This window comes from Myotis lucifugus, unplaced genomic scaffold (assembly GCF_000147115.1).
Source record: "Myotis lucifugus unplaced genomic scaffold, Myoluc2.0 scaffold_23, whole genome shotgun sequence".
Lineage (NCBI taxonomy): Eukaryota > Metazoa > Chordata > Mammalia > Chiroptera > Vespertilionidae > Myotis > Myotis lucifugus.
The window spans coordinates 7337642-7349697 of record NW_005871071.1 but is presented as its reverse complement, the minus strand read 5'-3'; the positions used below and the strand labels follow the sequence as shown (position 1 = coordinate 7349697).

Sequence of the window (12056 nt, the reverse complement as noted above, 5' to 3'; positions counted from 1 at the left end):
CCTTCAGCTTTGAAAAGGAACAAAAAGCAATTTTCTCTGAGGCAGGGGGTTTAAAAATGAAGTAAAGTTACAACCTTGGGAATGAAGGAGGAGGATTAGGGAAAAGTATAAGTTGATGATGTGCATCTCAGAAGGCCTCCTTTTTATTTTTTATTTTTTTTTTTTTTTTTAGAGAGAGAGAGAAATAGGAGATGAATTTTGCTTCCAAGAGTGAAGGAGATCATGACAAACTTGAGGACTTGAGGGAAGGGCAAAGGCTTAGAACACCTGTGGGAAGGACTGGAAAGAGGAGCAAAGTACAAATGAGAGGGACACTGAGGCAGCACTGAGGGTTAGCACAGTTTGAAAAGCATTCTTTGTTGTGGTACTAAATACAGTTTTAGGTGATCAGCTCCAGTAATCCAGGTAAAGAGAGTCATTGAATGATAATGAGGAGGCTGATGATGGTGTTCATAAAACAACACTATCAACAATAACTAGCACGTGCCAAGGAATTCAGGAACTCAACCTGAGCAGTGCTGTGTAGTGATGACATGAATGGGCTTGGCAGTCAGAACTCCTAGATTTGAATCCCAGCTATTCCACTTCAAGCTATGTTACCTTGGTCAAGTTACCCAATTAAAATGGTCATAAAAGTATGGTACTTACCTTGTTTTTATAACAATTCAATCAGTTCACTCATGTAGAGTATTTAGAACAGTGCTAGACACATAATAAGTATTTGTTAAATGTTAGTTATGCTTATTACACAGTGTTCAGGCTAAGTTGAGGATGATAGACGTTCACAAAGCTACAAAAATATCACAACTCTCAGCACATAATCAAGAGCAAAATTATCCATGAGAAGCATCGATATAACCATATCAAAGATCACAAATAATCTCAGCTACCAGCCGCACCTATGACAGACATCCTTTTCCTGATATTGTTGAAATCCAAAAAGGCAAGCAATTGGTAAGTAACTAGTGTTCCCAATTCTTCTATTGTTATTGTCTCTGGGGTCCGAGACTTAAAAATGAACCCCAAATTTCTTGCAGCAGTCACTAGAGCCCCTTCATCAGGTGATTGAACTTGATAAATCAGCTGTCCTAAAAGGAAAAAAACAAGTGGATTAAACAACAACCAAGAAAGGGTATTTTGAAAAAGGAAAATAAACATATGTATGAATACTAAAAAGAATAGCTTAACAGTCATAGAATGCCAATACCAACTCCAACTCATTCTTCAATACTCAGCTCAAGTGACAGCTCTAGAAATCAAACATTTTCTACTCACCAACCGGCTGGAGCAGGTGCCTATCCTGTAAGCTATGCATTCTACCAACGTAACTCTTGTCATCTTATTTTAAAAGATACTTGATGCTGAGTGTGCCTCTCCACTATGATGGAAGTTTCTTAGGTCAGAGACCACACCTTTATATTTTCAGTAACAGGAGATGTATCATGAAAGTTTCATAAGCTAAAGCAGTTAATATCTATTAACTCACAAAATCCTCATGGCAAGCCTTGGATATAAGGGTTATTAAAATTATTATTTCTCTTTTATACTGGTGAAACTTATGATTGAAGAGGTTATGATTTTTGCAAAATCACACAGTCAATAATGTAGCTGATATTCCAAATTCCACTTCAGTCTGCCACTAAGTATGAGAAAGTATATAAGAAATTCCCTAAAATTTAAGGAATCAAACCAGATGTTAATCCTTGGCACCTGGTAATGTGTATGCATTGGGGTGAGGGTAAGAGAGAGAAATAATGAAGAAAATAACATAAAACTACACTTTAAAAAACAGTATGTATGAAGTAAGCCTTTCTACATAAAATTACTATGTTATCTTTGTATGTAAAAATCAATTAGAAAAAGTAGACAGAGCTAGATTCATATTTACTGATTTATAGTGATGGCCAAGGTAAATTGTTAAGAAAACAAGCTGTGTATTAATGTATATACTATGATTCCTTTTCATTAAAAACAAACAAACCATCTACTATCTGTAACTAGAAAAGGTGAAATGATTCACACCAAATGTTACCATTGGTTACCCCTATATTGGAATTATTAGAAATAGCACATTACAAATATTTAATAGATTTCAAGACATAAAAGAGAGGCATGAAGTTAAGCATATGTGAAAAAGTATTAAAGGTCTTGTAGAAATTAAAAATAAAAAACTACAGATTAGATACAACCAGAGAAAGAATTAGTGTGCTGAAAAAAATAAAATAAAATTCCAAAGTATATCCCAGAGAGATAAAGAATGGAAAAATGAGAGACGTGTTAGAAGACATAGAGAATATAGGTCCAGAGGCATGTTTGCATGAAACAGACTGATAGATCTCTGAGGGGATAGGAGACAAGGAGACAAGAATAACTTAACCAAAGAACTTATATGCATATATGCATAGCCCATGGACACAGACAATAGTGTGGTGAAGGCCCGGGATGGGGCAGGGGTTGGGTGGGGAGTAGCAAAGGAGTAGAAAATGCAGGACATCTGTAATACTGTCAATCATCAAGGACAAAACTATGGCTTGGATGTAGTCCCAACAAGAAAAATATACACAAGTGTATGTGTGCACATATATACATATACACATATCTATCACTCACATATCTATATATATATATATATATATATATATATATATAAAGCTAAGCGACCATTCGACTGTCCGACCGGTAGCTATGATGCGTAATGACCACCAGGGGGCAGACGCTCAAAACAGCAGCTGCCAAGTTGCGGTGAATTGGCAGCTGCAGTCTCTGGTGACCCACCTGGAACTAGAAAGGAGGGAGCCTGATTCCAGGGTGCGTCATTCGAAAACCACCCTCTCGCAATCCAGGACCCCTCGGGGGATGTTGGAGAGCCAGTTTCAGCCAGATCCCTGCAGGCCAGGCTGAGGGACCCCACCTGCTAGAGGGACCCCGCTCACTCCACAGACGACCTTTGAGCCATGGCGCCACCCCAGGTGCAGCCAGCTGGGGAGGGACCTCGAGAGGTTGGCTCCAGGATGTGTACAGCCCGTCTCACCCAGTCCCACCCCACCGGCCACCTTCAAATTAATTTCCTTTCAATGTGCATGAATCTGTGCACCGGGGCACTAGTATACATATAAAGAGTCTACAGTCTATATATACAGTATTTCACTTTTGAATTGAATTACTTGGTTGGTACTTCTTAGTCAATAGTTGGTAGTAGAAAGAAAAAATAACTTGCAAATAAAATAGTTTGGGCTTGATAGGAACAAGAAGCTGATTCATTAACACCATTATCTACCCACCTCATCACTTTAATATTAAAGTGGCCCACCTAATTTTGTTCTATTCTAGGATCTCTGAGCTTCTAAACAACCATCTTACTAAGTGTGAAAACTTGTTCATCCTGGGGACTATATAAGAGTATTATTTTATCAGTATAAATCTACCCCCATTACTGGAAAAATTCATTGTAACCATGCCCCTGATAGTCATCTGTATCTATTAAATGTGTATGTCAATAATTGAGAGATAACTGGAAACTATTCAGAATATAAATAAATATAAAGAAAAGCTAGTGTAGTAGATAAACCCCTATGCAAAGTTGTATTTTTAATTAGAAAATCCTTCCAATTCCAAACGTTTTAAATAAAAATATCAGTTCTGATTCAAAAACCAAGGCTCACCGCCTAGACACACTTTTCACTTACCTGCACTGTTTTCCTCTGACATTACAGTGTGGCAGAGAGCAAGTAACCTCAGGAATTCATGCACTTTGGGATCACCCAGTTTAATGGATTCCATCAGAGAGGGGTCAAAAAACTGAAATGTTTTATCTACTTGGGGGTTGACTGAGAAATCCACAGGCTTTTTTTTCTGTAGGGGAACAACAACAAAAAGAACTAAAAACCTGGTTCCAACAATCATCTTTTAAAATTCAAAAACATTTCCTCTAAGCATTTTTAGTGCTTATATGATTTTTCAGCATCAAACGTCTGCCACTAAAATGGCTTTCTGTTTCATTACTGTTAAACATTGCCTTCTCATTTCAGAGACATGCAGCAGATAGTGAGCCTTCCAAAAGCCTGTGAGGGGAAATTATCCAATGGCTGTAAAAATCCTCAAATGCTTATTGCAACTCCAAAATACAAAGAAGCCCTGCAAACTGGGAGGCTTTTTTCCAAAATGTACTCGATAGCAAAACCTGATCAGACTTGAACTCATTTTGATTACAATATCTGACCTGGATTGATACGTGTCTAGTTATAGATTTTTTAGCCTGCTTGGTGTGAATTAATACTTTCTGATACAAAAATACTGTGTTTGACTATAGAATACTTTCTCAGATCTCACTGGAGATATTGCATAATATAATGACAGAATTAAAATCAGCATCTTGAAGAGATATTTGCACTCACATGTTCATTGCTGCATTACTCACAATAGCCAATAAGTAGAAATAACATAAATGCCCGCTAACAAACAAATGGATAAAGAATATGTGGTATAAAATCCAAGATGGTGGCAGAGTAGGTGGAAGCTATATTCACCTCCTTCCAAGACCAAGCTGGAATTACAACTAAAGTATAGAGCAATCAACCTGAATAAAACCGAAGACCAGGTAAAGCGAAGTCATATAACCAAGGGTTTACAGAAGACACCACATCGAGAGTGGTAGGAAGGGCAGAGATGTGAAAAGGGCTGGACCTGCTCACATGAGCAGTGGTTGGGATCCTGGAGGGATACCTCAGCTATAAAGGTTTCCCCTAAGAGTGTAGGGTCTCAACCCCACACCAGGCTCCCCAGCCCAGAGCATCAGAGCCAGGAAGAGAGGCCCATATAACATCTGACTGGAAAAATCAGCATGGATCCTGCCTGTCAGGGAGAAACAGGAGTCTGATAGAGACACAAGTACTCACTTAAAGGGCCAAAGCACAAAATCTCGTTCACAGCCACTCACCCTGGGCACCAGTGGATGGAGGGCAGAGCAGACTAGAGTCACATGAGGAGAGACTGGGGTTTGTGGCTCTGGGGAGAGAGCTGAAGGGACAGCCACCAGGATCCCTGTGCTGAGTCCCCTCCCACACCACAGACACCATCTTTTTGGGTAGAACACTCCTCTCTTTATGGAATCAGCCTGGGAGAATTTAACAGCCTTACCCTCAGGACTCCCTGTTGTCCCAAACTGCAGAGCTCACACCCGACTGAGGAGTCAGCTGCCTGGGTAAGGGTGTGGACTTCCGAGCAGACTCAGGGGGTAACAGTGACTGACTTGTGTGGCTCTGGGGCAGGGGCCACACTTCCCACCTCTCCCCAACCTCACAAGACATCCAATAGCCCCACCCTCCCAACTCCCTGTACCCCGCACCCTGCTGAGCTCAGGCTCCCACAGAACTGGGACAGATTGAGTTGTGTGGCCTTAGGACAGCAGCCATTTTTTCTTGCATGTCCAACTGGTACAGAGCCCTCTCTTCACACAAACAAATTTTGGTCTGTTTGGGCCTGATAAGCTCTGCTGGCCTCACCCTGACAACTCCCTGAGACCCCACCCTAACACAAAGGTCTGCATGCACCTGGTGGGTGGCAGCTAGACTTGGTATATCCTGCGGTTTTGCTGAGTGGCCTCAGACCCTCCATTAGCACCAAGATTGAACCTGTATCACCCACCCCTACCTGATGACTCACTGAGAACCTTCCTAACACAACTCAAGCACCACCACAGACTCTTTCAGTGACTGAGTGTAACAGGCATCTGGCAGACAAAGGCAGGCAGAGGCAGATATCAGGGTGCCTTGGGTCTTTTGCACACTACCCCTGGGCTCAGTGCTGGTGAAGGCCAGCAACAGGCAACAGCTTGGACCTTCTCGTGCACACCCAGGCCCAGCAGAGGCAGCCACAAACTGTGGACCACATTGTATCTCCAAACAGGTTGCCCAGGACCAGTCACAGGCAGCATCTGATATTGACCTGCACCAGAGTCTTTATTAAGAGGCCCCAGAACCAACTGGCCCAGTGGCCAGCTTCAGACTACATCAGAGCAGGATCCAATTACCTTCACAAGGGAAATCTCGGGAGGCACCAGACCCTGCTGAGGCAAATTCCACTTAGTGTGGTCAGTACCTACACAGCAGCTCATACTCTGTGGTCAAGGTCAATCCTCAGGTCAGCCAGCCTGAGGGTCAAACCCATGCACAAATAGACCAATACCAATCCAGACTCAGTTACAATGGGAGGCCTCACATAACCCACATAAGTCATTCTTGAAGCACCCAGCTCAGGTGATCAAGGAAACTGCACCATTGAATCCCACGGGACACTTAATACGTAAGGCCACACTACCAAGACTGGGGGATATAGCAGATCTATCTAACACATAGACACAAACACAAAGAAGTAGTCAAAATAGGGAGACAAAGAAATATGCCCCAAATGAAAGAACAGGGTGAAATCTCCAGAAAAAGAGGTAAGTGAAGTAGAGGCAAGCACTTAAATCGATACAGAGTTTAAAAAAAAAAATGGTAATAAGTATACTCAAGGAACTTAGTGAGAAAAAGGATATAGTGACCACAAAAAAGAACCAGTTAGAAATAAAGAATGCAATATCTGAAATGAAGAATATACTAGAAGGAATAAAAGTAGATTGGATAAAGCAGGAAACTGAATCAGCAATTTGGAAGACAAGGTAGCAGAAAAGACCCAATCAGAGCGCTTTTTACTATACACTTAAAAATTTGTTGAGTAAAAAAAAAAATTAAAGAAATGGGGTTCAATAAAGAACAGAACAAAATAGTGAAAGACAGTTCAATATTAAATAAGATCCCTATTAATTCATTGACTTCTAGAAAGCAAAAAATGTACTTCTAAAAGTTTATAACTCAAAGTGCTGGCCCTGTGATAATGTCTTTGCAAAAACAATTGATGGGAAAATACTTTAATAAACACTTTGTCTTGGATACTATAGAATAAAATTATCTATATAATAAAAGCCTAAGCAACCATTACAGCAGAATGACCAGAATGACCAGTCACTATGACACACACTGACCCCCAGGGGGCAGATGCTCAACACAGGAGCTGCCCCCTGGTGGTCAGTGGGCTCCCACAGGGAAAGCGGCACTCAGCCAGAAGCCAGGCTCACAGATGGCAAGCACAGCGGTGTTGGCAGGAGCCTCTCCCGCCTCTGCAGCAGCACTAAGGAGCAGTGAGCGGAGCAGTAAGGAGCAGCGCTAAGGAGCAGTGAGCCAAGCGGTAAGGAGTAGCGAGCTGGTGCACGGTAAGGAGCAAGGGGTCCCAGACTGCAAGAGGGATGTTCACCTGCCAACTTCCCGGACTGAGAGAGGGTGCAGGCCAGGCTGAGGGACACCCCCCCTCCGCAGTGCAAGAATTTTATGCACTGGGCCTCTAGTCTATATATATAAAAGCCTAAGCAACCGACCGATCAGCCAACTGGCCAACCGGCCGGTAGCTATGATGCGCAATGACCACCAGGGGGCAGATACTCAATGCATAGGCATGGAAACATGGAACAGACTTATGAATCTCAGAGGAAAGGGGGAAGGGGGGAGGGTGCAACGAGATTAACCAAAGATCTTATATGCATACTAGAGGCCCAGTGCACGGATTCGTGCACCAGTGCGGTCCCTCGGCCTGGCCTGCAGGGATCAGGCCAAAACTGGCTCTCCAACATCCCCCAAGGGGTCCCAGATTGCAAGAGGGCACAGGCCAAGCCAAGGGACCCAACCAGTGCACGAATCCGTGCACCAGGCCTCTAGTATATTATATCCAAATATATGGGAAGACTTGTAAATAAGACACTCAATTAGTTGTGTTTATCCCAGAATCATAGAGACTTATTTAATCTCATATTGTTTTGTATCACAGATTGTTTTGTCCATGTAATAAATTTTAAACAAAATTTATTGGGGAGGAATATGATCAGCTCACTAATAAGGAGTAAAATACACACTAACCTTAGATATCCCTGAATACTCCCACCTCCCCACCCCCCAAAAGAAATTGTGATTCAAAAAGATAATAGCCAAACTGTTATTCAAATATAAAGTCAACAGATGGTTTTGAACAGATATTTCTTAATACTTCTTGAAACTGGAGATAATTGGAAAAAACCTGGGAAAGAGACTAGTTTGTGGTGAGCACCAAATCTCTCTAAGTGAAGGACTAGCTCTAAAAGAAATAGAGACATTAGCATGGCACAACAAAATATACAGGGTTGGGCAAAAGTAGGTTTTTTGCTATAAATACACAAAACACAGTTTATTCTTGTATTATTTTTTTAATCCTCACCTGAGGACATGCTTTTATTTATTTATTTATTTATTTATTTATTTATTTATTTATTATGTGCCATCACCTCTATGCCCTCTACCACATTCGCCCATCTCCCTCCACCCCCGCAATCATCACACTTGTCCATGTCCATGAGTTCTCTCTCTTTTTTTTCTTGTTTGTATTGATTTCTAGAGAGAGAGGAAGGGAGGGAGGGAGAGAGAGAGAGAGGAACACATAAATGTGAGAGTGAAATATCAATTGCTTCCTGCACATGCCCTATCCAGGATCCAACCTGCAACCTGGGTATGTGCCCTGACTGGGAATTGAACCCATGCCCTTTCAGTGTACAGGACGATGCTCCAAACAAGTGAGCTACTCTGGTCAGGGCTATTTTTTTACTGTTATTTATTAATTATTGTATTATTTTCCATACAAACAACTGCAGACCTACTTTTGCCCCACCCTGTATATATTATATACCTTAACTATGTTGAAAAGATAACTAAAAATTTGGGAAAATATTCTGGTTTCCTCATTTAACATTTGAAGGTCAGAAGATATCATTTGAAGATTTAAATCAACTAACAGAAAGCCATATATATTTAAGATAAATAAGTATCATTAATAAAAAAATAAGAAAATATCAGGGGAAAATATAATAATTTCATCACTATTCATATTAAGATATTGATACATATTGCCATAAGAAAATAGAATTAAGAGCATTATACAAACTCTTGAAAGTAGATAGTAGAAAAATTATGTAATACTTTCCTAAATATTACAAGAAATGTATACAGACAAAAAGGATAACCTAAAATATTATAACAGAACTAAGAGAACACATAACCTAATGTAGGTGGTCCATCACTTATTTTAAAAAGTTAGAGAGTCAATAGTGTGTGTATGCAACTGTGTGCCATTATATGTACACTGAGATTTTTGTGATTGGAGTGCATGTAAGTTTGCCATCTCTGCTTGCTTAATTTTACGTGGCTGCCATTTCTTAGCAATATTATGGATATGTGCTATTTGTCTTACTATTATGTGTCTATAATTCACTGTAAAGCCTTTTGAAATGAGGCATAGTATAGGTCAAATGAACAAGCAAATAAAAATAGAATAAATAAAATAACAAGTTTGAAAGTTTGGAATGCAAAGTAAAATCTAAGCCTATGCTGTACACAGAGACATACCTAAAATAAAGTCATTCAGGAGCATTGAAAATAAAAGGTGGGCATATGCAAATGAAAAGAAACCAGAAGTCATGATCTTAATAGCAAATAAAGTTGAATTCAGGCCAAGAAGAATTAAATGAGTCAAAGAAGAGCTCTTTTAACATTGAATTGTTTAATTCATAATAAAAATGTAACCACTATAATCCATATTTATGCACTCTAAAATAGCAAAACAAAACAAAAATTTCAGGTTATATAGGAGCAGGAGAGAGATTATCAGAACACTTTAATTAACCTATTTAATCCAAAGAGATAATATAGATAAAAGATAAATAATGAAACATAAAACCTAAATAATGTAATTAATAAGATAGTACTAAATGACATTTATACTTTGAAAACAGAATATACATATGCTTTCTTTTTAAGGACCCTGGAACATTGATCATAATAAGCCACAAAGAAAACTCCAAAAAACTCCAAAAAGTAGAAATAATGCAAATATATTATTTTATTAAAAGTACAATCAAGTCAGAGGGGAAAAGCTCCTACCACTTGGACATTTTAAAACTCTTTCTTAAAATGGTTCAATATAGATATTCAAATAGACATGGTAAAAATAAAGATACTTTCATAAACTACATACCCAAATCCATGTGATAAAACTAAAGCAGTGTTCAGGGGGAAATTAATAACCATAAATATTTGTATTTTAAAAAAGGAAGAATAAAAGCAAAATGTTAAACATCTGAGTAAAAAGTTGGGGGAAAAACAACAAAAGAAAGCTAAGGAGTGAAGAAAGAAGGCATTAATAAAAATAAAAGCAGAACTTATTGATTAAAAGACAAGAAAATACATATATATATAAATAATAAATTCAAAAGCTGTACTTTATGTGGAAGAAAGGGGCAACTTTCTAACATAATTAAGAAGGGAAAAAATAAGAAATGAGAAAAACAAATAGCCACAGATAAAGAGGAAATTAATAGAATCATAAGAGATCTCTTTGTTCAAGTCTTTGCAAATAAATTTGGACATCCTATTGAATTAAGGAATATTGTAGGAAAATATAATTTTCCAAACCATTTCAGAAGAGTTAGAAATTCTAAACAGATAAATACTATGAGAAAGAAAATATCATTATCAAAGGGCTACCACCCGAACACCACCAGGTCTACATGATTTTACAGAAGAATTTTATGAAAACTTTAAGGCACGGACCATTTGAATTATCCTATGGAATACTAAGTAATGAAAAAAACATGCTTTGTAAAGCAAATATAACATTGGTAGCAAAGCAAACATTACCCCCAAAATGAACAGTGAAGACTAACATGTCTTACAAATGCCAATGCATATCCTATATAATAAAAGAGAAACATGCAAATTAACCATCCCTCCGCTATGCTCAAGCCACGCCCACCAGCCACACCCACCAGCCCATCAGAGTGGCTATGCAAATTAACCTGCCAAAGATGGAGGCTAATTTGCATACACAGGTGTCAAGCGCCCCAGGAGGCGACGGCAGGCAAGGCCGAGGGCTCCTCGGCCCATTGCTGGCCCAGGAGGTGAGGCCTCCTTCGCCAAGCTATGCCTGCGGGCTCCCAGGACCTTGCCGGCAGAGAACAGAGTGGGAGAGGAGCGGGCGGAGAGCGGGAGGTTTGGAGGACTTGGAAGAGCAGGAGACCGCTGGACATAGAGCAGAGCGAGAGAGAGGGCGGCTTGGAGGGCGTGGCTCCCTCTGTCACCCCAGCTTCCTCATCACAGCTGTGGAAACTGACAGCAGGGAGGAGGAAGTCCCAACCCCACAGAATCAGCCAGAATCAGCCTTTGGTCAGACAGTTCTAAGCAGCCTGACAGCCAGGACTCTCATTCACCTGCATCTCAGACTACGACAGTAGAGAGGTGGGACTATGTCTAAAGAACAATTGTTGATACAACATAGCTTTGCACCGAAAGATGCCGGCGTTATTGACAGAAAATGTCTGTAGAGCAGCGTGTGTCTGATCTTGAAAGAAGACGGCACCTGCAACAGAATGTATCTGAACACCAGCTACTGGAAAAACGTCGTTCTGATGCCGAAAAACACCGGCGTTATTGACAGAAAATGTCTAAAGACCAACGTGCCTTTGAAGTTGAAAGAAGGCGGTGGCGATGACAGAATATGTCTAGAGAGCAGTCATCAACAAGTACTACCAATACTGGTAGGAACTGCCTTCTCAGCAAAAATGAAGTACATGAGGATGCAATCCTCGAGCATAGTTGTGGTGGAATGACTGCTCGATGTGAATTTTGCCTATCACTAAATTTCTCTGATGAAAAACCATCCGATGGGAAATTTACTCGATGTTGTAGGGAAAGTCTGTCCAAATGATATACATTTTCCAGAGTACCCGGCATATTTAAAAAGATTAATGACAAACGAAGATTCTGACAGTAAAAATTTCATGGAAAATATTCGTTCCATAAATAGTTCTTTTGCTTTTGCTTCCATGGGTGCAAATATTGCATCGCCATCAGGATATGGGCCATACTGTTTTAGAATACACGGACACGGACAAGTTTATCACCGTACTGGAACTTTACATCCTTCGGATGGTGTTTCTCAGAAGT

At 40.0% G+C, this 12056-nt stretch overlaps 1 protein-coding gene across 1 annotated transcript in view; it reads right to left on the bottom strand.

Moving 5' to 3' along the window:
• ATP8B4 (ATPase phospholipid transporting 8B4 (putative)) overlaps positions 1 to 12056 on the bottom strand; it is a 190693-nt gene that overhangs the window by 60211 nt on the left and 118426 nt on the right. The window contains exons 14-15 of the mRNA XM_023751673.1: positions 3687 to 3852; positions 900 to 1088 (exon numbers count right to left, since the gene is read on the bottom strand). Of these exons, the coding sequence (XP_023607441.1) occupies positions 900 to 1088; positions 3687 to 3852 (355 nt within the window). The remainder of the gene's footprint in view (positions 1 to 899; positions 1089 to 3686; positions 3853 to 12056) is intronic.